The 26,787-nt window shown below is 33.3% G+C and overlaps 1 protein-coding gene across 1 annotated transcript; it reads right to left on the reverse strand.

The window, feature by feature from the left end:
* Positions 1-1,112: 1,112 nt before the first annotated feature.
* LOC308501814 (sulfotransferase 1E1) lies at positions 1,113-25,891 on the reverse strand. Its single transcript, XM_081058906.1, has 8 exons — positions 25,788-25,891; positions 20,009-20,169; positions 16,072-16,197; positions 15,133-15,230; positions 12,697-12,823; positions 9,826-9,920; positions 5,364-5,544; positions 1,113-2,945 (listed from the first exon to the last, which is right to left on the reverse strand). The coding sequence occupies exons 2-8, from the start codon at positions 20,157-20,159 to the stop codon at positions 2,833-2,835; spliced, it is 891 nt and encodes a 296-aa protein (XP_080915032.1). The 5' UTR covers positions 20,160-20,169; positions 25,788-25,891; the 3' UTR covers positions 1,113-2,832.
* Positions 25,892-26,787: the final 896 nt, after the last annotated feature.

A 26,787-nucleotide genomic window follows, 5' to 3' on the forward strand; every position in this document is an offset into this window, starting at 1 on the left:
AAGGTTCTCACCCAGGATACCATGTTGCATTTAGAAGTCATGTATATTTAGCTTTCTCTTGACTATGACAGTTTCTCAGATTTTCCTTGTTTTTGATGACTTTGGCAAAACAGGCATACTGGTCAGATATTTTGCATATTTTCCTTCAGTTTGGGTTTACATGATGTTTCCCAATGGTTTCACAATGATTGTAGAATTTTGAGAGAAAGCCCAACGAGGTGAAGAGCCATTTTTATTACATTTCAAGGATCTCTACTATCAACATGTCTGATCACTGATGATATTAACAGGCTGAGGTAGTATTTGCCAGTTTTCTCTACTGTAAAGATACTATTCCAGTGTACCCTACCCCTAAGCCCTTTCAGACTCTTTAGAAGGAAGTCACTCTGTGAATCCCACACTTAAGGGATGGCAAGTTACTCATAATTAGTTTGAATTCTTCTTTATAGGTTATTTAACTATTCTCCTCCACTTATTTATTCAATCAGTTATATCAGCATGGATTTATGGATATTAATTTTATACCATGGGTTATAATTCAGTACTATTTTATTTATTCTGTTGCCCAAATCAAATTCTCGGGTATTTTAGTCATATAAAGAAACTCTGTTGCATGGTTCAAATTATGTCTAGTTACAACCCTCATTAATCAATGCTTATTGAGCACTTTCCAGTCTTAACATGATATCAATTAATCAGTTAGTCAATAAACATTTATTAAGTGCTTCTAAGTATCTATACACTTGGCCTGAAAGCATTATTCAGGAAGTCCAATTATTAGAAAACATTAAACACTAAGGTAACCAGAAATCTCTTGCTTTCTTGGAAGCACAGAACCAAAGCTACAGTAGTTACCCCTGTATATCTCACCACATGATGCTATCCAAGTTCTTCATTGTCTCCAGCCTACACACACTTTAAGACCAGCCCTAGAAAGATGTCAAAGAATCTCAGGGAGGTTAAAGTTTCTATTTGAATTTTAAGCTATCTCAAGTACCTTCTTTCTCCAAGGAAGCTGCAGAGAAGTTTGAACAAGCTGTGGGGAAATGTGATTGGTTCAAATTTCAATCAGGCAAATTTGTAATACATTGGTTTACTAAGAACTAAAGTCAGAAAGATATGTGAGTTTATTCTTGTTTAGTTACATGTGGGCAACAGCAACTATGAGTTTTACAAATTATAAAATTAACATTTTATTGTACATTTTGATGTTAAATTAAAAAAATCATAACAAAATGGGCATTTAAGAAATCAATATGAAAAAATGACCAACTTCACTAGCTATTAGGGAAAGGCAAAACAAAAGCACAGTGAGATATCACCTCACACCAGTTATAACGACTATCATCAACAAGACAAATGATAACAAGTCTTGGAGAGACTGTGGAGAAAAAGGAACCCTAATACACTGTTGGTGGGACTGCATATTGGTGCAGGCACTATGGAAGGCAGTGTGGAGGTTCCTCAAAAAATTAAGAATAGAATTACCATATGACCCAGCAATCCTTCTCCTGGGAATCTACTCCCAAAATCTGAAAACATTAATGCGTAAAGATGTATGGACTCTGATGTGCATTGCAGCATTATTTACGGTGACCAAGACATGGAAACAACTAAAGTGTCCTTTGATAGATGATTGGATAAAGAAGATGTGGTATATATACACAATGAAATATTACTCTGCCATAAGAAAAGATGAAACATTGCCATTTGTGACAACATGGACAGATCTTGAGATTATTATACTAAGCAAAATAAGGCAGAGAGAAAAAGTTGAGAACACACGATTTCACTTATATGTGGGATATAAAACTGAAAGCAACAAAGGAACCAGACAAGCAAATAAAGAAACAAAAACTCATAGACACAGACAACAGTTTAGTGGTTTAGTGGTTACCAAAAGGTAAGGAGGGAGGTGGGGATGGTAGATGAGGGTAAAAGGGGTCAAATATATGGTGATGGAAGGAAAACTGACTCTAGGTGGAGAGAACACAATGTGATATATAGATGATGTATTATAGAATTGTACACTTGAAACCTATGTAAGTCTACTAACCATTGTCACCCTAATAAATTTAATTTAAAAAAAGAAATCAATAACAATCGTTGCTTTCAGTGATTGAGATTCTGCTTCTCATCCCACCAAAACAAAATCTTAATATTTTCCAACACTCTTCAATTTTTAATAATGCATAACTATATTATACTTTTTTTAAAAAATAGCTTTGATTCTGAAGAATCATACTGTTGAACAGCGTGTTCAGAAATCCCTAGACATTTCTCCAAAGAGCAAGAAAACAAACCATATTTATTTATCCTTAGATTTAACCTTCTAGGTTAGAAGGATGTAATATTCTACTAAAGACCCCAAGTTTATTTATTTTTTTGTTCTTTCTCTCATGATTTTCAAAGTTCATATATACACAAAACATACTACATAATGGGAAAAAAAAGCCAACACAAAAATAAAGAATTTGGAGCGCTTGATTATTTTTAATGAGCCTCTGACAACTCAAACTATCTGTATGTTCCTACACCATTCCCATAGATTATAGCTTTGTGCATATTTGTAAAAAGAAGAAAAAGTAGGAGGGGGAGGGGAATGAGGAGGAAGAGGAGGAGAAGGAGGAAGAGGAGAAGAGAGAAAGAAAGTAAAATAAAAAGATAAGAGCAGGAAAAAACCTTCTCGTCTTTTTATATGAAGATCTCAATAACCATGTGAACCTGACCTTAATCTTTCACATGACTCCTTCTCTATTCATCTAAAGTAGGAAAAGTTGAGGAATGATGAGAAGAAAGCTTTAATCTCAGACATATTAAAAAAAACCCTCCTTAGATCTCGGTTCGTAATTTCAGTGTAGACCCCTTCATTTGCTGCTCATAGTGCCTATCAAATTTCTCATTCAGGGCTACTGTAAAGTGATTCTTCCAGTCTCCTACAATTCCTGTAACAAAGAGAAAAACAATAAATAGTATGTCTTCAAGTCAGAATCATGAAGTTTTCTAATATATATCACTTTCATTTACACCTAATCAAATTTTATTGTTGTAATCCTCAATTATAGGAATAAAATATATACCAAAAATAATATACATATTTGAGTTTGCAAAGAAGGATTTGTTGTGATTATTAAAACAGCAACAAACAGCACATTTCTTTCTCTGACTCTTCTCTCTAATGTTACTTCACTGAATTTTTCTTCTTCGATTTCCTCTAAAATGTTGGGGCTCCTAAGATGAGACCCATTGTTTTATCCATTTCCAAGATACTAAATATCATCCGTATGCTAATAACACTCAAATCCATATGTTTCCATATCCAATTGTCTACATGATCTTGCCACCCGGATTCCATACAAGTATCCCCAAAACAACTAATTCAAAAATTAATTAATTTTCTTTCTCACCAAATTGTGGTTCCACCCTTGCCCCCATAACCCAATTAACTGCAACTCAAGGTATTCAAGGCATAAACTTGGAGATTATCCCATCAACTCCTACATCTAATTCCTTATTCATATTCTGACTTGCTTCATACTCATTGCTTCCTCTCCATTTCTGCTGTTACTGACAGAGAGGCTCCTCAGTGATTCCCACCCAGGTTATTATAACAGTCTAGCAGGCCTTTCTCTTTTACTTTCCATCATATCTAACCCTCCCCTTGCAGAAGGAAGTCATCCCATCCCAGCTCTAAATTTTACCAGTAAAATGCCTGAAAAAACAAAAGAGAAAATATGTATCCTGGGTAAGTTCTGAGGGTATAGCAGTAAGCAGCCCTTTACAATCATGACAATTAAAGTCCAATGTTTTATCTTAAAAATATGTATGGACCTAATGGGAAAGGAGATGGATATAACTTGAGAAATAGGTAAAATGTAATCTGTGTGTTAACTCTCTTTTCATGGGCTCCCTGTTTTTGCCCAATGGCAGGTTTTTCCTATTATTTAAAAATTTCCCTAGCCTTCTCACTGACAATTTAGTTCAAAGAGCAAGATTTTTATTTATTCTGCTCCTTAAAAAACAAACAAACAGGGCCTGCCCGGTGGCTCAGGCAGTTAGAGCTCCATGTTCCTAACTCCAAAGGCTGCCGGTTCGATTCCCACATGGGCCAGTGGGCTCTCAACCACAAGGTTGCTGGTTCAACTCATCAAGTCCCGCAAGGGATGGTGGGCTCCACCCCCTGCAACTAAGATTGAACACAGCACCTTGAGCTGAGCTGCCACAGAGCTCCCGTATGGCTCAGTTAGTTGGCTCAGTTAGGCCTCTCAACCACAAGGTTGCCAGTTAGACTCCCACAAGGGATGGTGGGCTGTGCCCCCTGCAACTAGAAAAACTGCAACTAGACCTGGAGCTGAGCTGCGCCCTCCACAACTAAGATTGAAAGGACAACGACTTGACTTGGAAAAAAGGCCTGGAAGTACACACTGTTCCCCAATAAAAGTCCTGTTCTCCTTCCCCAATAAAATCTTAAAAAAAAAAAACCAAAACACAAGAGTTCAATTAAAAAAAAAGTAATTGAAGAGTAACAAAGCTTTACTAAGGTCTCAGAAAACAAACAAACAAACAGATATGTTTTCTCACACATCAGTAAGACCAGATGTCCCAATACATACTGTGTATATTTTACATGATTTTGGATTTATAAACTGACTACATCTCTCATCAGACTGTCTCCTCTCCATAGAATGTCACTTTATTTTATTTTGATATTTTTTGCTAAACAGAGCCATATTTGTTACTAAGGGTTTTGACACTTAGTCTTTTTTTACAGCTTTATTGAGGTACAATCTATATATAAAGAACTATATACACTTAATGTATCTACAGTTTGTTGAATTTGATCATTTGCCACTTAGTCTTGAAAAATGTTGGCCACTTGGTCAAGGAGAAGCTGACTAATTGTTCTAAGCTTGTTTCCTCATATCAAAATGAAATCATTTCAGAAATTCTCTCCTGAGTCTTTGATTAAAATTCAAAAATAATGAGAATTTTAAAATTATATATATTTATATAACGTACATGATCCAGCACCAATGCACACAGGCTTAGTAAATAATAATAGTAGATGTGGTGTTAGTGCTGGCTCTGAAACTGCAGTGGCTGCTCAGCATTCTTAATATAACATGCTGCATATACTAAATAATCAACAAGTAATAGCTATTAATTATTAGTACTAGTAGTACTAGTGGTTTATGCCTCTGAAGAACTGCTAACTCAATGAAGAGAATCCTCAAATGTGAAACAACTCTGAAGAAAACAAGTTGAATCCACAGGTATGAATAAGCCTCAATAGGTGTTTCCCTATAATTATTTCAACTTGTGACATCCTGCAGCAATAGAGACAAATCACATGATTCTCTCACCTTTTCTCATGAAAGGAGATATTTTTTGGTTCATGACTTCATCTGGTAGTGTTGTGTAATTGGTAGATGGATTGTTTTTCATCTCTTGGAATGAAGTATGTTGTACAATCTTGTCCACAAGCTCCTCTGATGGCTTCCTTCCAAGAAATTCTATCAATTTTATCACCTCTCTTCTGATATCCTAGGGAGAAAAAAATATTTTGAAGATTCAGTTACTAAAACTGAACACATTATTATTTGGATTAAAAAAAGAGAGAGAGAGAAACCTTTATTTTTTCCCCCAGTGATACTGGAATTTGGCTTCTATTGATTAACAACACTTCTTGGGGAAGTGGTATTTTTTTAACTTCTCTAAACATAATTTTCCTCATCCATAGAGAGGACATAAAAAATAAATCACACCATATACACCATAGTTTCTTATACTATATACAAAGTACCACTTTCTTACACCATATACAAAAATAAATTCAAAATGGATTAAATACTTAAATGTAAGATCTGAAACCATAAAACTTCTAGAAGAAAACATAAGCAGTAAACTCTTTGACATTGGTCTTAGCAATATCTTTTTGGATATGTCAACTCAGACAAGGGCAACAAAAGCCAACATAAGCAAAAGGGACTACATCAAACTAAAATACTTCTGCACAATGAAGGAAACCATCAACAAAACAAAATAAAACCTACTGAATGGGAAAAGATATTTGTAAGTGATATGTCGAATAAGGGGTTAATATCCAAAATCTATAAGGAACTCATACAACATGACATCAAAAAACAAACAATCTAATATTAAAAATGGGCAAAGGACATAGGCCTTTCTCCAAAGAAGACATACAGATGACCAACAGACACACAAAAAAATACTATGAACATCATTAATTATCAGGGAAATGCAAATCAAAACTGCAATGAGATATAATCTCACACCTGTCAGAATGCCTATTATCAAAAGTCAACAAGTAAGTATTGGTGTGGATGTGGAGCAAAGGGAACCCTTATGGAGATTTCTTAAAAACTTAAACATAGGACTACCATATGACCCAATGATTCCACTTCTGAATATTTATCTGAAGAAATGAAAACACTAATTCTAAAAGATATATGGACCCTTATGTTCACTGCAGCATTATTTTCAATAGCCAAGATATGGAAGCAATCTGAGTGCTCATTGATAGACAAATGGATAAAGAAGATGTAAAAATATATATATTACTCTGATATATATATATATATATATATATATAGATAGATAGATAGATAGATAGATAGATAGATAGATGATAGATAGATAGATAGATAGATAGATAGATAGATATTATTCTGCAATAAAAAAAGAATGAAATATTGCCATTTGCAACAACATGAATGGAACTGGAGGTTATTAATGCTAAGTGAAATGAGTCAGAGAAAGATAAATACTACATGATTTCACTTACATGTGGACTCAAAAAAAAATAGTAAACAAAATAGAAACAGACTCATAGATACAGAAAACAAACTGATGGTTGCCAGAGGTAAGGGGAATGGCAGAATTCTGGTGAAAAGGGTGAAGAAGAATAAAAGGTACAAACTTCCAGTTATAAAATAAATAAGACACAGGAATGTAGTGTACATCACAGGGAAAGTAGTCAATAATACCATTATGACTTTGCATGATGACAGACAGTTACTAGACTTACCGTGGTGATCACACCGTAAGCTATATGAATGTCGAATCACTATGTTGTACATCTGAAATTAATATACATTATGCCAACTATACTTTAATCAAAAATATTTTAAATATAGATACTTCAAAGACTGTTAGAACACTAAATGAGGTGATGTATCAGCTCAATAAATACCTATGAATATTAACATATACTCTCAAAGACTACAGTTTCCTGTGATAGATCAAGTTTAGGGTTGAAAATATGCAAACAGCTTTAAGTTTTCTCCTAATTTATTGGTGCAATTAGTGAAAAGCAAAGGAACCAGAAAGATTAAGAAAATGTGTAAAAAGTCAAATACTCAGTATGGAAACTCAGAAGTAATACATAAACCATAGCTACAAATATTCCTATCTCTATGTCACTCCTATAGTGTACTCTATTATCCAGCTAAATTACTCAATGCAACTAAGTATTTGCAATACCAATTATAATGCTTATTCTGTGTGCAGTTCTTTCTACATAGAATGCTGTTCTCAAATTCCCTGTCCTACAAATTTATAGCTACCTATTAAACTTCAGCTTAAGTGTCACCTTCTTTGGGATAATTTCCTTGACAATTCCAATTTAAGTTAGATGACTACTTTTACTCCAATAAATTATCATGTAAATCTATTGTACCATATCATTATTCTTATAATATTCTATTTACTTGTCTGTCTTCCACCAAAAAATATTGTGCCTTTACAAGTAATGTTAATATGTCTTATTCTCTACTTGATAAATTGTAGAAAAAATATAACATTTATTTATTCATTCTTAGGCTCCTTATTGATTCAAATATAGAACAAACTTAAACCTGGCCATTATTAACCAAAGTGGGAAATGAATGGACATGAACAATTTGGGTGGAAGGTGTTGAGGTGGTTGGATTAGTTAATGGTCGGATTAAATAAGTTTTGCTTGTATACCTTTTAAATTTCCTGTCTTCAATATTCTAGTTACAGAACACAGTATTAAATAAGTAATAAACTACAGATCATGGCTGCTTCTCTTTATATTTGTGCTAGTGTTAAATTCTATAAATTATAATTCAATTTCTAAAATATTATTTATTATTTTATTTTAAATGCCCTCATCAAAACTGCTCTAGAATTACAGCAACATGGATTTTAATAATTATGTACAGAAGTGAAAAAGACATGGATATAAAGAATGAAAGAAGACATTTCTCCTCTCTTAGTAAAGAGACCAGTATTTTGTCTTTTAAAAAAATTATTTGATATGTGTACATTTGTGCTTAAAGAACAAAAATGATGCAGCACCCGTTACCTACTACCCAATTTATGGAACAGAACATTCAAAATTTGTTGAATTCTTCCATTTGCAAGTTTCCATTGGCATTCCTTTCATTTTCCATTCCCATTTCCACAAACAAGAACAACAAAAGACCTGTTCCTCTGAAGTTGATCTAATCAATGATGTGCTTTACTTTATAGTTTTGAAACTTAGTACATATAAATCCCTAGACAATACTATATGTTTTTTTTTACCAATACTATATATTTTTTTTGATGTACACATGTGAAGTTTATTCCTTTTCATTGCAATATAATATTTAATTATAGGATAATGATATACATTATGTATTGATTCTTGTGTATTTGTATTGTTTCCAATGTTTAAGGTTATGGAGAATGCTGCTATGAAGATTGTTGTACCTATAACCTAAAGCACATAAGCCAGAGTTCCTCAAGAGTATATATCTACTAGTGAAATTCCTGGGTCTTATGTGCATGTTTGACCTTTGTATATAATGACAAGCTGTTTCCATAGTGTTTGTATCTTTTTATACTACTGTCAGCAGTGTGTTACTTCTCACTGATCCACATCCTGACTAACATTTATTATTTTCAGACTTTTTCATTGTTTTCGGTCTGGTGGGTGTGAAATGACATCTCATAGTGATTTTTTTTTTAATTATCCTGATTACTAATGAAACTATAGAAAAACTGGATTATAAGGAAATTTTGAGGACATGAGAATTTTGCACATTCTGATCCAAACATTCTCTGTACTCTCTTCTTCTGAAAGCTTGAGTTTATATATGTATATGTATATATATATATATATATGTATCAGCTCTTATCACTCTATCCTACATATCCATTACTCTCTTTTTTATTCTATTTATCTCAGTGTGGTAAATTCTATGTAATTACTTCAGCTCCATCTTCCACATTGCTAACCCATGATTTTCCATGTATTATCTATTATTTAAACCATCTCCTGATTTCTAATTTCAATTTTTTATCATTTTGGAAATTCTGTTTTGCTCTTTTTTTTTCCTATCTGACTTGTTAATTTTAGTAGCCCTTGTTTCTTTGTAAAATTTTAAACTTTTTTTATATCTTTAAACATATTAAGCATAGTTATTTTAAAGTTATTCTCTGATAATTCCAACATCTATAGGTTTAGAGACAGGTGACTCTTCTTGCCTGTCATGAGTCTGTGTGTGTGTTGTGTGTGTACACACGCGTGCATGTGGTGGTGTTGTTTTATTTTATTTCATAAACTCAAGTTCTCTCAAATTTTATCTTTGCTAATTTTTTTGACACTTGGTTTTAAATATACTCATCTATAGATTTATGTTTACTAGTTTTAAATCTGTGGTAAAGTATGTGGATTATTATAACTTTTGGAGGTGACTACATCATTTATTTAAAAGCAGATTTGTGTGTCTAGAGTGTTGTCAAATGCTACATTTTAGAAATTACTAAGACTTCCATATGTTTTCAGTTTCTCACCTCCTTTATGTCTTCATAGAAAAGAAATAGCACACGTGGATTATTTCTCATTTCCCACCAAGATTTTGCATGTTCATACCAGGGACCATAAGGAACTAAAATTAGGAATAAAAACAACATAAGGGCATAGGATCATCTGTATACAGCTTGAAAATGAGTATTCAAACAGTAGCTACAAATAAATATAAATAAGTAATCATAGAATGAAAACTAGAGATCAGGCACACATCTTAAGCAAATTCTTATACAGTAAAAGAGGAAAAGTATGTTGAATAAACCACATAAAGAAACATATTTCCAACTTTCACCATTATGACATGGGTTATGGCACAGAGAGAAAGTGAAGAATGTCCCCCTCCCATCAATTTGATTCAGAGCTTATGAAAGCATTTTTGAAACGTGTGTGTGTGTGTGTGTGTGTGTGTGTGTGTGTGTGTGTGTGTGTTAATAAAGGGAGTTGAGTTAGTGGATCTATCATCGTTTTTACAATCAGAATTTAGTCCAGATCTCTAGTTTGCCATTTATAAACTAGCTTTGGCAATTGAAGCTAGTAGCTATATAATTGTTTATACTACACACATTTTATTGGTAAAGGGTGCTCTCTTGGGACCTTTAGTGTATTCTGACTCTAAAAAATTTAGATTTTGAAGAGGACGTGATACGACCAAATGCTGTCCTTCATTCTCTTCCTTTATCTTCTCTCACGTATATCCAAGTGTTTCACCCAATAAAAAGATGACATAATGAGTCATAGTGTGAGTCAAAGTGTGAGTCAAAGCATTCCACTTTGCATAAGTCATTGCATACCTTTTTTGTTCTTTGATTCCACTGGAGATTTTTCTTTAGAGAAAAAGTTACATAATAATATTTATAGTGATATTATTCATCTGTTTTGTGAAGGTGCAACTTTATCTTTCTGTTACAATGTGGGTTTTGATGATGTTGAGGCATGCGAGGGTTGATCAAACAATACAGTGAACGTTTAAATTAAAAAGCAAATTATTACAGTAAAAGACACATTGCCACTAACCCCCCTCAAACTATTCCCTTTCACTTCAAACACACTTACCCCATTATTCATGCCACATTCTGAAGCAGTGCTGGAAGTCCTCTATCTTGAGTCTTTATTGCATTGTCGTGGCTGCCTCAATTGTCCTGAATCATTTTGATTTTGGAGTAGAGTCAGAAGTCACACAGTGCCAGATCCGGTGAATAAGGTGGATGAGGAGACACTGTAATGTTTTCATTTGACAGAAATTGCCATATTCCAGAAGCAATGTGTAACTCGAAGCCTTACCACATTGTGATTAAAAAATACGATGAATGCTGCTGCCAAGTGCCATCTAATGGAAAGGCAGGATCTTCAATACAAGAAGCAGTGCATCTAACCTTAGTAACAGTCTGTGACAAGTTTCAACTTGTTCAGTGCAGTCAGTCGGGTGTGAGCTATGGTTGAGAGAAGGTGTGTTTTAAAGTATGCCATAAATCATCCTCCATCATGACAATGCTCCATGTCACACATTGCTCCTGGTATATGGCAATTTCTGTCAAATAAAAACATTACTGTGTGTCCTCATCCACCTTATTCACCGGATCTGGCACTATGCGACTTCTGGCTCTTTCTCAAAGTCAAACTGATTCAGGACATCGGAAGCAGCCACGACAGCACAACTAAAGACACTCATGAAAGAAGACTTCCAGAATTCCTCAAGAAAGTGGAAAGAATGATGAGATAAGTGCGTTCAAAGTAAGGGTGGAGTATTTTGAGGGGGATTAATGGCAATGTGTTTTTTATTGTAACAATTTTTTTTATTTAAAACATTCACTGTTTTTGTTATCACATCGCCTATATTTTATTCATGATGCTGTAGTATACATTTTCCCAAAATGTAGCAACAAACGTAAATGTATCCTACTTTTATTGAGTCAATATTAGCTTCTATGGTTAATCAAAGTGCTATTATTATTTTCCTTACAACCGTGTTTCCCCGAAAATAAGACCAAGCCGGATCATCAGCTCTAATGCGTCTTTTGGAGTAAAACTTAATATAAGACCCGGTCTTATTTTACTATAATATAAGACCGGGTCTTATATTATAATGTAATGTAATGTAATGTAATGTAATGTAATGTAATACCGGGTCTTATATTAATATTTGCTCCAAAAAAGTATTAGAGCTGACGGTTTTATTTTCAGGGAAACACGAAATTATCACTACAGGATCAGAATGGCCTTCTTCAGTTAATAGAATCTCTTGAACCCTTTTTTCCTCAAATCTATATATTCAATTGCTCTAGCCTGGAATTAAATAAAAAGGCAAAATTTCCTGGAATCTCTGCTCAAGTAACTCTTGTACTATTCTGAGAAATGTAGTTGAATCATTTAGACTGTACACTGGGTAAAATGAATAAGAACTTTGTAGATATTCAGACTTCTTTGTGAATTCTGGACCCTCCTAAGACCTGAACTTGGAAACAATGGGGCAGTCTTTCTCCCCTATTCTGTTCTTCTTCTTGTTCATTGGAGTTGTAACAACATGCTTTGAAATACTTTTCTAATAAAAAAAGACAAGACAAAGAATTGGACACTGAGTTTCAATCTTAAAGAGAAAAATTGTTACCTCCAAACCCCAAATATAGTTCTATATATTTTTAGGCATTGAACTGACCTGTCATATTCCACAATTTGCCATCTACATCTGGAAATCCTATGGTTTCTCTAAAATTAAAGGGCATCTAGAACATCTGAGTTTTAATTAAGGATCAGGAAAGATAACAGACCAGAAAAGATGACCAAAATTTTTGCTCAGAGATGCCATTTGTCTTGTATCATTTACCTTGAAAGAATTCAGAGAAAAGAAGTTATTTTACCTTCTCCATCCATGAATTTCTCTACAAACTCTGGAAAAGATCCAGGATTTGGATGAGCAGATACCATTAGAAAGAAATAATAATAAGAAACAGCCACATCCTTGGCATTCCGACAAAGATAGATCATCTAAGAGGATAAAATCAAATGTTAAATCACCTAATGTTTTTCAAGTATTAAAAATACTTTGACTTAAAAAGAAAGCATTTATGTTTTCAATTATAAACATAATACATATTTGTTTTAGAAAGTATATAAAATATATAAAATTATAAGGAAGAAAAGTCCTTCAATAACCTGAAGTGACAGCATCTTTTGTAGTGTTGTTCAATGTTAGTTCTCTTTACATTTTTATGCCATTTTCACATATAATACCTCATTTGAGTGTCAAAATTCTATTGATACAAATTGGGCCAGATAGATAATTATCCCTAATATATATGAAGAAACTAAACTAAAGCTGAGTCAGAATGCATCACTGAGAATAAATCAATGAGAGTAAATGATTTGGTAAATCATTCAGTCAACAACAAAGTCCTCTGATCTTTATGCTATACTACCATGCTGCACACTAAAGGGAAAAAAAAAGTCCTGTTGTTTCCACACTCATAATTTTAACAACAAACAGAAAAAAAAACATGTTTAAGAGGGTCTGTGTGTACATTGATCTCAGTGAAAATATAACCTTCAACAACACCCTGGTGAGTTTCTGTTTTACCTGTAGTGGAAACACCAACAATTTAACAATCAGGAAGTCTTGATTTTAGTTGTTAGTTCTGGCATTAAGAAATTCTATCATCTTGTGCAAAACACCAATCATCTTAGAACTAAATTTCACCTGTTTCCTTTTTTCCCCCCACTTTTTTATCACTTTTGGTTTCTGGTCCTCACCTTCGTACACACTTTCACTAATAGTCTCAATTCATCTGTCTTTTTGTCCCGCAGTGAATATCCTGGAAATACTCAGAACATGAATCCATCCAACTATTTTCTACTCTTTGATGATCTCTGATGTGAGAAGCAGTTTTGAGAAGACTGAGATTATTGTAAAAGTATAGTATTTATTTCCATTTTGAAAAGTAAAGGAGGCTATCACCCATTCTTCAAAGGAAAAATAAAGTAACAATCAAATCTCTTGAAAGAATGGTAATGACACATCTAGAAAATATACTGAGATAGCATTTATGTATGGAATGAATTCAGCAGAATGTATATTGTCTATCTTGGATTGCTTATGATAAAAGAAAACAAACAAACAAGAAACATTGGGATCTACAGAATTTTGGATCATGGATCTCAGAAAACATCAAATACACCATGTAACATCAGAGTACAAAGTGGAAATGTTTCATGACTGTGATAAATCACCTTTTGGGTTAGTAATGACTGCACATGGTACTTTAATATCTCATATATGTGATATGGGTCATAGTGTATCCTAAAAAAATCTAGAAAGGCATTGAGAAACAGTATCAGTGTTCCAAGACTTAATGTTTTGTCTGTATTTTTGGCTACTCATCATTTTTTCTAAAAAACGAAAATGATCATGTTAATCATCAGTTTAATATGTTTATAACTCCTCATTATTGTGAAATAGAGTCCAAACTTCATAATTTGACTTCAATGTCTATTGTAATCAAGCCCTAGCTTATCTCTCTTCATACATCCAGCCGATCTGTACACTCAATTTTCTAGTTAAACTAAACTGGTTTCAAATCCCCCCGGGTTGCCTCTGGGATTATACAGACTAACCATTGTTCATTCTGCAAATATTAATTGAGATGTTACTTGCTCTTGGATGCCTTCTCGGCCCTCAATAGGCTAGAATTCTTCTCTTGTTTGACCTATGACAATGCATTGCCTATTTACTTGTCCCTTTCCCCCAATGGACTATGTGTCCATGAAGACAAGATTGCATATGTCTTGTTAATTGTTATATTGCTGGTGTATGATAGGCTTTTAGTAAATAATTATTATATAATATTTGTCTGGTTTATCTCTGTCTAGTTCATTTGCATAACTCATAATAACAAGCACTAAAGTGTGCAAAAGGAGTACATTCAATACAGTCAGTACTAATAATACAAAAGTAGCTACCATTTATTGTTTACAATATGCTAGGCACTGTATTAAGCAGTTTATAAACACTATTTCATTTAACCATTATAACAACTGTATGAGGAAGATGCTATTATTATCCTTCTTTTACAGAAAAGGAAACTGCATTAGAGAGTTTACTTGTTTTTTTCAGAATCACCTCTGCAGTTGAAATTAAAATATAGACTCTGACTATACTGACTGTAAGCTACATTTGTTAAATATTTATAGATTTAATGAAAGAAAACATAAACAAGTATGTATATGACACTGTTATGACTTGATCATTCTAAAATTTCTTTTAGTTGGATAAAGTTTTAAGAATATTTGACCCTGGTTACCTTACAGTTCTTTTCCCAAAATGAGGCTGGAAGAAGCGTCACTGAGAGATGAGTCTTCACTATTCTAGGAGATGCCATTTGTTTTAATTGTTTTATTCCTGATTTTTAAAAATAATGAAAGGTTAGACAGCTTCAAAACATAAATATTCATATGGAATTTATAGATATTTTAAAAATAGAAGTAACTTTAAGATTCTATATTATATTTAAAAATAATAATAATATACTCATTATAACAGAAGATTAGATAGAGGAAATTACAGAGAAAAAACAAGATCAAATAAAATGTTACCACTTTAGAAAAATCATTATTAACATTTTGGTGAATAGCCTCCTATATAAATATATCTCTATGTGCCCAGAGTCACAGCCATTCAAATACCACACACATACACACACACACACACATACACACACACACACACACATGAATTTTTAATATTTTCTGATGGCCTTTTTTCCTCGATATGATACTGAAATTGCAATGTTGAAAAACATATGACATCCTAAAATTTTTAATGATTTTACAGTGTTATTATATCACTTTTAAATATTCTTGTGTTGACTAATATTTATGGTGTTTCTCATTTTTCACAATATTAAAATTATCCTTTTGCATAGATATCCTTTTGCATAGATCCTAAAAAAGAAATATGGTTTTGTAGTGTTTAAAATATCATCACATTTAGCCCATACAGAGATAAATGCTCATATTGCTGGGCTCTACTGAAGGCATTTATGAGCTATAGTTATTCATTCTTTTCCAGACACATGCTATACCATAAACTCTGTCAAGATTTACATTTATATTTACATGCTTTGCCATATGGAAGACATAATACTAATTGTCACTCTTGCATACAGTCTCTTTCCTTGCATCATCTACATTCACACTTAGAAATATATTCATAGAGCTTTTAAAATCAACTTAAACATTACCATTCATCACCTCTTCTTTTCTGCATTCCAGGAAAGGTATTCGATTAAAAATGACATCTTCTTTGCACTTTTCCACGTCACCCTCTTTATAAATCATGTACACAATTTCACTAACCCAGGTTGTGCCTGTTAAAATTAAACAAACCTGAGACTCTCACTGACCATGCTGGGCTGAAGATAGAAATGATGAATTTATAGCATTGGTACCAAAGCAGTATTATTTGTAAAGTAGATTGGTACCAATGCAATATTATTTGAAAGGTGTCACAATAGCCATAGGACTTAAGAATTATTTTCTCTAATATTTAATCTAATAGGACCCCAAAATAGCCTCAATAAATAAGGATGAATATTATAGTAAAACATACCTGTGGTAGGAGCCTTAATTCGTCCATGATGAACTGTGACATTGTGCAAGCTGATAACAGTTTGGATCTAAAGTTTTACATTTAAAAAGTAAGGAGGCTTCTTCCTAGTTAATAAGGTGTAGCTGTGGTTAAAAGCAAGAGCTTCCAGTTCCACCTAGTGTGAAATATTGTCTTCACCAATCATTCACTAGTCTAGAATCATGCTTGAGTTATTTAATTTTTATGTGCCTCAGTTTTGTTTATGTGACTTACCTAACTACTAAGCTCATTGCAATTACTTTTCTATGAAAAGTTCTTGTCAGGGTGGTAAGCACTCAGTTCAGATTGGATATGTATCATCATCACCATGTTGTTATCATCAGTCATCATTTACCTAATAGAATATAAGCTCATTCAATGCAGAGGTCAACTTGTATACTTGCCTTTGTGCCCTATGCACGTAATTAGTGCTGAGTATATTGCAATGCCAATAAATACACGATTATTAATTTATTTTATTCTTATTTGCCTCTAACTTCAACTCCCAAGGCTGTACTGAAATTGCTCTACTCTTATTGTGTTATTTCAGATCACGTTTTTATGTACTGTAAAATCCCCTGATCTTTATTTTTCTGCAAAGAATAATGAGCATTTTCATCAGAAAATTATTGAAAGCTGGACATTCAGCATATATTCTCCACAGATCAGGTCTTCTGCAGACAGACATGAGTAGGGAGTTTCATTGTAACCATTATAGAATGAGACACAAACTTCAGAACACTGTAAAATTTCAATATGGGCATATTTTCATTTTACTTTTTGCTTTTTTCTGGCTTGATTTCAATGTCTCTAGAATTCCACATGCTTTGTTTATGTCCTCTTTATGGAAGATCATACATTCACCTCTAGTAATTTACCACCCTTCCTCTTCTCCCCTTCCCCACTTCTCAATAAGCCCAGCTATTTTGTTAAAGGCAATTCACTTGTAAAATGAAAAAAAAAAAAATCTCCTACCAAAAATGGCAGTCCTGCTTATGAATCTTATAAATCTTGCAGGATCAAAGGGTCTTAGGTCTTAGGTCTTAGGATGGGGTAATAGAAATATGGAGGCTGATATCCATAGGGTTTTTCTACTGTGTTGATATCTATGTGGACCACTATACGCTATCACTGCAAATATAGTTATTGTGGGAACTATATATGAAAGGCAATGTAGTGTGTGTTGTGGGGGATACAAAAGTGATTAAAACTCACATACTCCTGGTAAAATTCATATTATTGTGACTATTTATTATTTGATTCTTGGCTACAATATGGACCACTACACTTAGGGGGTGATATAAATCATATTAATCAGGATGGTGGAAGGAAAAGATATTTATAAAAAAGATTGGTTGTTTGAAGTACATGAAGCTATTAAGCCAAGACAGGAGGCTGAACAACATATATGATAGTTATTTTCAAGTTCTAGTAACTGTATCTGGAAGAGATATATCCTCTAGAGTAGTGTTTTATGGATATTGTGTTACATTAGCATAGATGATTAAATTATTGGCTATTGGTGATTAATTAAATCCCCATCTCTTCTCCCTCCCTAGCCTCATCCCACAACCCCACAGACTCCTCTTCTCATTATTTCTTTGTTTCTGATCCCACATAACTTGGGCTTCCCATGCAACCTCATGGCTGTGAACACACCTACACCTGTTATCTTTTTACTTTCAATTTCCATTACTTCTTTTTTCATTATCCCTGCATTTTTAAGTTAAATTATTTAGAGCGAATTCAGTCAGGTTCATCTTATCTGAGCCAGACTATGTCACATGTCTATGAACTTCCTGCTTCCAGGTCAAGAAGCAGGAAGCTAGGGGTGGGGTCACTAGGTTCTTTTGAAGGTATTTGGATTTATGATGAAATGTCCCATGACAAAAAAAAAAAAAAGTAAGGAGGCTTGAATAATAGATGATACACTCAAATATGCTTTCAACCACAAACTTTACGGTTAACTTCTTATTCCTAAATTTGAGTCAAGTTGAGAGGATATAGAAAATAATAAACTTGCTCCCTGTCCTGTTGTGATCAAAAGCCCTTTGAAAGTCAGAAACAATGTTCAGTAATTACAACACTTCCTTTTTCTTAAGATATTATAATACAGGTGGGCACAGGGATTTAAAGAACTACAAAGGAGGAACATTTAATTCAGTGTGCTGCTGCTGATGCAATGTTTCCATGAGGAATGCCTTCAAGAGAACACAATAATTGAGCTTAGCCTTAACAAATTAGTGGCATAAATGCACCCGTTTTGTGAGGTATGGAAGGGTTTTACCAAGCAGAAGAACTGTCTTCTCCTTTTGCTTTTCTTTCTTTCTTTTTTTTTTAAATCAAAGATTAGATATTCAAGAATAGTATGGTAGTGAGGAAAAGAATGGGAAATAGAATGTAAAGCCTAAATCAAAGAATCTATCTGAAGAGATGGATGGGGATGAGGTTACAAAGACAAGCAGACAACAAGCATGAAATGCCTTGTTGTTCATATTAAAGAGTCTGAGTTCTTTTCTAAAAGTTTGGAAAGGCATCGACATACATTAAGAGCAAGATTATCAGGGTTGTGTTTTGGAAGAAGTCATCTAGTGACAGAGTAAATAAAAGAATGGAGTGAAGGATCAGTTAGAAGAGAGACAATGCGGCATTATCACTTTGTGAGGGGTGTAAATATCTAATCCTTATGTTGTTTTGTACACCCAAAACTAATATAAAAAAACATTAAAAATAAAAAGGAAGATAGATAAGAGACTTGTAAGAGAGTGACTGTGATGTAGACATATCTACAAGACAAAAGGGGCAAAACATTTTGATTGATTGCATTTGACAGATGAAAAAGCAAGAGGAAGAGAATCTGGAATAGTTCTCAGGTTTCTTCTTCAGATGACTGGTATTGAGCTGACATTGATTCTGATAGGGAAGAGAAGTGAAGGAACAGATTTAGTAGTAGCCTAAGACATATTAAGTGCTGAACATATTTAACTGCTAAACATAACTAGACAGAAGTCTGAACTGGACCATTCTAATTCTTAAAGGTCTATGATTATAAGACTCGGAACTATAATTAACAGTTGAGCTAATCTCAGAAAAAAAAATGTTGCTTAAAAATGACGTTTTGGGCATGGACTTATAAAGAGGAGCTAGTTAGCTGAAAAAGAGTTGTTGTTTTTAATCTTAATCTGTGAAAATTGGTTATACTTGATATAACCATGACAATAATGACATAAAGTAAACACAGTTAGTAGTTTTAAATTTTAGTTATGAGTCTATATTCACTCATGTATATTACATAACTTCCCAATGTGGTCAATAAAACCCATTTTTCAACGTGCTGTACAAGTTATAGGTATAGACTGTGGTCTTAAAATAGAGCTATCATAAGCCACTTTTTTAATGCTGTGTCTAAACTACTATGTCTGTCCTTATTTAATATGGAGAATGAGTGGGGCGGAAGTCAACAAGTTAATATTTACCATTCAAGATGTGTTTATCATTTCTAGGAGAAATAGAGTATAAGGGTATAACTTAGACATAACAGGGAGACTTACCAGATTTGGGATAAGTGGCAATGACAATGTCATCTGGTCTTGCCTCAAATGCCTCCACATCATCCCAATATTTGACAAAATCTTTATACATTAGAATTCCATGGACTCTGCCAAAGTATTCAAAGTAGTCACGTTTGGAAGAATCCATCATAAATTGTACACTAAAAAAGAAGAAAAGGTTATGTTTCCCACTTTGCATGTACTTTGTTTTAACATTAATAATAGATCTGAATACTAAAGTTTTCCTGGCTGTCTATCATTTCTTAGTTGTTGAGCATATGGGGTAAATGTATATTAAAGAAGTATATAGCATAGTCTTGGTGTTTTAAGAATTTCTAATCCTATTAAAGAGATCAGTCTAACATATAAAAGGATAATAAAGCACAAGGCATTATAGAGTAAAATATTTAAAACTATGTAAAATATGTGATACATTTATATTACCATATTTACGTGTAATAGTCATACATAATAAATTCCATAATGAATGAAAACAATAGAGCCTTCAATTTTTCTGTCAAAATTGCTGGGCATATAAATAGAAATACAACAATATTTTAGCAAAGAATCACTTTGATTAATTATGTCTACATTAAATAACAATAAAGGTCAATCAATGGTCACATTTTATAGCTATTGCCAGATCTCAAAGTCAGAACTTCCTTAGTTCCTGAATATCTTTCATTTAATGAAACAATTCAAGTGCTTGGTGAATGTATTTAAAAGAAGGTGAAATTATGACACTGTAATGGATATCTAAGACAAGGATTCTTGAGGGTATGAAAGTTTCCTCTGTGACCTCTGACATTACCCTTACTTTTCTCTCTCACTGAATAATCAGTAAAGTAGTAGACAATCCCATTGACTGACTTGTCTGAAAATTATAAGGTTAAAAAAGATGGTTGTCATTTGGTAATTCATCTCCTGATCCCATAACAACATATTTCATGCTCAGTGTTAGTTGTAGAATTTTTAATTAAGAAAATTTTTTTTCATTGGCTTTCAACTTTCAGTATCATTCCCCTCCCCAAATTACCCAATTTTGAGTTTGTGATAATAAATTTTGTCCTATTTACACTTTTATTAGTTTCAGGTGTACAAAGCTATATAATAGTTAGACATTTACACCCCTCACAAAATAACCCCTCCCAATCTACTACCCTCTGACATTGCGCATAGCTATTACAATACCATTGATTATATTCCCTATGCTGTACTTTACATCCTGTGTATTAAATATATATATATGTATATATATATATATATATATATATATATATATATATATATATATATACATATATATATATTTAACTATAGTTAACATTCAATATTATTTTACTTCAGCTTCAGGTGTATAGTGCAGTGGTCAGGCATCTACATAGTTTATGAAGTGATCCCCCTGATAAGCCCAGTGCCCATCTGGCACCCTACATGATCTTTACAACATTATTGATTATATTCCCCATACTGCATTTCATATTCCCATGATTATATTGTGACTAGAAATTTGTACTTCCTAATCCCTTCACCTTCTTGCCCATCCCCACCCCCTCCCATCCAGCAACCATCAGTTTTTTTTCTCTATATCTCTGAGTCTATTTCTGTTTTGTTTGCTCGTTTATTCTGTTCTTTAGATTTCACATGTAAGTAAGATCATATGGTATTTGTCTTTCTCTGACTTATTTCACTTAGCATAATGTTCTCTAAGTCCATCCATGATGTTGCAAATGATAATATTTCATTCTCTTTTTATGGCCAAGTAATACTCCATTGTATAAATGTACCGCAGTTTCTTTATCCAATCATCTATTAATGGACATTTTAGTTGTTTCCATTTCTTGGCTATTGTGAATAGTGCTACAATGGGCAGAAGACATAAAGAAACATTTCTCTAAAGAGGACATATAGATGGCCAACAGACATATGAAAAGATGCTCCATGTCACTAATCATTAGACAAATGCAAATAAAAACCACAATTTTGTCCTTGTTTGACATTATGGCTTCTAGACCTCCCTTTTATTCACTCCTAAATAAAGCTGCCTGGTAAGTTGTTACACATGCATACATTTGTGACTGATGTAAATTTTATTGAGTTTTCAGAGAGTTTGTATTATAACAGAAGGTTGTTGGAGGCAATAGTTCTTTTAGCAACCTAATGTGTTTTCTTTATTAAAGAATCCAATCCATGAGAGAGGCATTATAAAGAAAAAATAAAATTACTAGATACTGTAACAAATGGATTAACCCAAAGGAAAAAATATCTGATAGTGAGATTGTAGAAAGATAAGGGTCCTACCAATCAAACCAAATAATTAGACCATTGACTTATAGTGAATGTTGCCTTCACTAAATGTGTTTTCCCTATTACATTTCTAGACTGCACATTACAGATGAAAACTTTTAGATGTTGCCTCCTAACTCTCTTTCACCAGCACCTGACACTAAATCCCATTGATCCCATCTCTTGTTATTTTCCTCTATTTTCTGTCATAATCACTGCCCTAGTTAGGAACCTCTCCAACTGTTGATTGAATATGAAAATAACCTTCCAATTGGCCTTCCTGTAAAAAAGTACATATCTTCTACTTCTATAACCACCAGAGGAAGGAAAATGGATGTTATTTGCTTACTTTGTGCCAGACATAAAAGGTTTTATTTTAAAATCTTATTTATAAGTCATAAGGTTCTATGAAAAAAGCAGACATCCTCAATTAGGTTTAGTTTGCCCTGCATGAGACTCTCTGAGGATGGAACCATATTTGTCTTACACAAGGAAAGCTAAATATGCACACATTTATACCTACATCTAAACATATAGATATAAATATCCTTATTTTTGACATGATTTTGAAAAAAATTTAACAATATAGAGAAAATAAAAGTATCCTTTTTATCCTGTCAAGAGAAAGCACTCCTAATAGTATTGTATTTATGCTTCCAAATATTTAAATATGTGTTAAAATCTACACACTTATGTATATATTTTATATTATATTTTACATTCATTTGTAATCCATTTTTTCACTGAGCTATATAATGAGAACATATTTTGGTGTTGATATGTAAATTCTGTTTTTATTTTCATAAACGACACATAGTAATCCATAATATGGATCTAAGATAGATGATCCAATTCTTTATTGATGGAAATTCCTATTTTTCTATTTTTTTTAAGTAAGTAGCACTTTAATGAATGTCTTTGAGCATATGTATTTTCACATTTATCTTTGCAGTGACAATGGAATTTGCAAAATAAACTTATGCACATGTAAGATATTGATAAATATTTTTTAACAAATCACTGAAATATTGTAAAAATTGGTCAATATATGAAATTACCTATTTTCCCAAATCCTCATTTCTACTAGAAATTATTTGTTAGTCTTTCATAATTTTATATACATATATATATGTATATTTAATTAAAGTTTATTGGGGTGACAATGGTTAGTAAAGATACATAGGTTTCAAGTGTACAACTCTGCAATACGTCATCTATGTATCACATTGTGTGTTCACCACCCAGAGTCAGTTCTTCTTCCTTCACCATATATTTGATACCATTTACCCATATCTACTACCCTCCTCCCTCTTTACATTCTGGTAACCACTAGACTATTGTCTATGTCTATGAGTTTTTATTTATTTGTTTGTCTTGTTCATTTGTTGCTTTCAGTTTTATATCCCACATCAGTGAAATTATATGGTTTTCAACTTTTTCTGTCTGACTTATTTTGCTTAGCATAACAATCTCAAGATCCATCCATGTTGTCACAAATGGCACTATTTCATCTTTTCTTATGGCAGAGTAGTATTGCACTGTTTATATATACCACAACTTCTTTATTCAATCATCTATGGAAGGACATGTAGGTTGTTTCCATGTCTTGGCCACTATAAATAAATCTTCAGGGAACATTGGAGCACATATATCTTTATGGATAAATGTTTTCAGATTTTTTTGGGTATATACCCAGGAGAGGGATTGCTGGGTCAAAATAAAAAGGCAACCAACTGAATGGGAGAAGATATTTGCAAACAACACCTCTGATAAGGGGCTAATATCCAAAATATATAAGAAACTCATACAACTCAACAACAAAAAAACAAACGATCCAATTAAAAAATAGGAAGAGTACCTGAGTAGACATTTCTCTAAATGGGACATGCAGATGGCCAATAGACACATGAAAAGATGCTCAACATCACTAATCATCAGAGAAATGCAAATAAAAACCCCAGTGAGATATCACTTCCCACCAATTAGAATGGCTATCATCAATAAGACAAATAATAACAAGTAAATTCTAACTTAACTCTTTTAAAATCTCCCTCTCAGGTATACCAGATGTAATCTCATCAAAAGTATAATATTTTAATTGGGAATCAGACTTCTTTTGATTGGGGAATAAGTTGATTTATCAACTCCTCTAGATCTGAGAAAATAGATTTTTCACTAGAAGAAATATGTATGAAAGACTTAGCTGCTCTGACTACTGATTTGTTTATTCATGTGAACAACTTAATTGATATTCTTCTGAGTTCATAAGAATTGGCTTATAGTCAGTTGGGAGTAGCTGATTGATCATTAAAGAGTTGGATGACTTTTGGCCTCTCCTTCATGATCAATTTTGGATGCAAAGTTAAACTAGGTGGCATATGATAAAATCTCTTTTTTTTGTTTAACTTCTTTGGTAAATTATCTTTTATCATGATGTATGGACACACCCTCTAGCTGTTCTTTCTCAGAAGATTTATTTCAGTTAGAAGTTTTCAATTTTATTTTCTGAGTACACAGGTTACTTTTTGTTTAGAAATGCCAACAAAAAAAATTGTTAAAACTGTGATTCATAAATTCAATTGAATTCAGAAAGAGTTTTTCTTCTTTTTCTCTATATTTCCTCTTTCCTTATTTTTTTTTTAACTTCCTCTCTTTGTCCTCCTCTCCTCCATCTCCCAATCTGCCTTTCTAGCTAATACCCTGTGTGAGTGCCTACTTCATCCTCAGGCACAGTGAAAAGGGCTGGGATACCATGGTGAATACAGATGCACAGTGATCACTTAGTCCTCACCATCATGCACTTGCCTAGATTTGGGGAAAGTGGCTAAAAGCAGAGAATATCCTTTTGTGCATCATTCTATCTCAGGCCTCAGCACTGTGTCACAAAGTAGATGCTCAAAATTACTCATTAAATGTAACTGTTATCCCAAATCTCTCTGGGCTCTTTAGTTTCTACTAAGGACTCCTAGATAGAATAAGTACAATCCTGCCAAAGATCTACCGGTCAATGATTTACCAAGGACTTGTATTTCTGCTGTATTTATCTGATGTCTCTTGCTTAAAAGTAACAGTAATGTTTGTAAGGCCCAAGGTATTAATGGACTCCTTCTGACATATTTCACACAAGTGAACACCAGACTGGAAGTCAGTCTTCAGTCAGTTTCTACCTTGCTTGATTTGTTTCCTAATCAATAAAATTGAGAACATGTCCAGCAAAAAGAAGGACTAGCAAGGTAACTATGATACAGCAGTTTTATGTTAAAAGTCTTTAAACAGCAAAGCAGTAGATAAATGCAAGTTGTTATTTTTAATGACACACAAGTGATTTAAAAAAGGCTTAAATGCTTTACATTATTAAGTGACAAAAGTATTAATAAAGACTTTATACTTCCTATATTTCCTTTTTTAATAGTTTCATGATATATAATTTGCACCTTTGTTTCCTGTTTCTAAATCTAAATATTAGTATCAGTAATAATAATAAAAGTACAACCTGTTCAGATGACCCGGTACAAGAAACTGGGTGATCCAGTGTAGTTTTCCTTGAATCTCCACTCAGGTTTTAAACTGCAAAAAAGATGAGAACCACTTGTGCATTTGGAATGTTTCTGAGGAGTTTTTATTCCAAATGCCAGAGAAGGAGGCGGAGATTCATTTGTGGGGCTTGGCTTTCTGGAGTCTGTGATGCAATGGAGTAACACAAATTTAGATACATACCTGCAAATGCATTCAGCCACACACAGTTATGCTTATTCACACAGAGAAGTAGAAAGCCTCTGAGGTTATTTTTCTTTGTTGACTCATAATCAACTTCTTAGACTTGCCAATAGCAATCAGTGGGCTGGGAAAAGGGAGGGAGAGAAAGTAAAGGGGAACATGAGGGAGAAAACTGGAGCAAAATATAAGACAGTGTGGAAAGGGAAAGCCTTTTTACTCACTCACCGATGAATAATAAAAACGGGTAACATTGACCTTCAAAAGAATAAACTTGCTGAGGAGTGAGAGGAGAGAAGAAAATGATAAGGAAGAAACAGGCGAACTCTGGATCAGGAGTGTTATCCTAGAAGGCTTCATAGTACTTGGTTGTGTCCTAACAAGTCAAGTAGAAAATATCTTCTATTTAAAATCGTTGTCTTTAGCGTGTAAGCAGCCCTGCAAAATAAAAAACAGATGACAGCTAAGAATGTAAATTTCACCTTTGGATTATTATCTTAAAATTCTCACTTCTCTCTGCTCCCAATCACATGCTTAATGCAAGGTGTAGTGTGGAATTTCCAGGTAAAGTTATCCATTAACATCACTGGAGTTTAGAAAAGAGGATGAGAAAAATAAGAGGCTAAGGTTTTGTGGAACCCATGAATACTCCACCTTTCTTTTCGTGTCTCTGCACCTACTCTGTCTTCAGTTCAGGAAATTTTCCCTTGCTCCTACACCTCCACTCCCACCAATACCTCCAACTCAGTTCCAAACCTGATTAGTTCTTATTTGTTTCT

This window comes from Rhinolophus hipposideros, assembly GCF_964194185.1.
Source record: "Rhinolophus hipposideros genome assembly, chromosome: 1".
Taxonomy (NCBI): domain Eukaryota; kingdom Metazoa; phylum Chordata; class Mammalia; order Chiroptera; family Rhinolophidae; genus Rhinolophus; species Rhinolophus hipposideros.

What these genes read in the sequence shown, in the direction of transcription:
- LOC308501814 (XM_081058906.1), bottom strand. Translation starts at nt 20,159, where the DNA reads ATGATGGATTCTTCCAAACGTGACTACTTTGAATACTTTGGCAGAGTC. An exon ending in GAAATTCATGGATGGAGAAG is followed by an intron (nt 9,921 to 12,696) that starts GTAAAATAACTT and finishes TCCTAATTTTAG; the next exon opens with TTCCTTATGGTCCCTGGTAT. An exon ending in TCTATGAAGACATAAAGGAG is followed by an intron (nt 5,545 to 9,825) that starts GTGAGAAACTGA and finishes TTTTCTCCCTAG; the next exon opens with GATATCAGAAGAGAGGTGAT.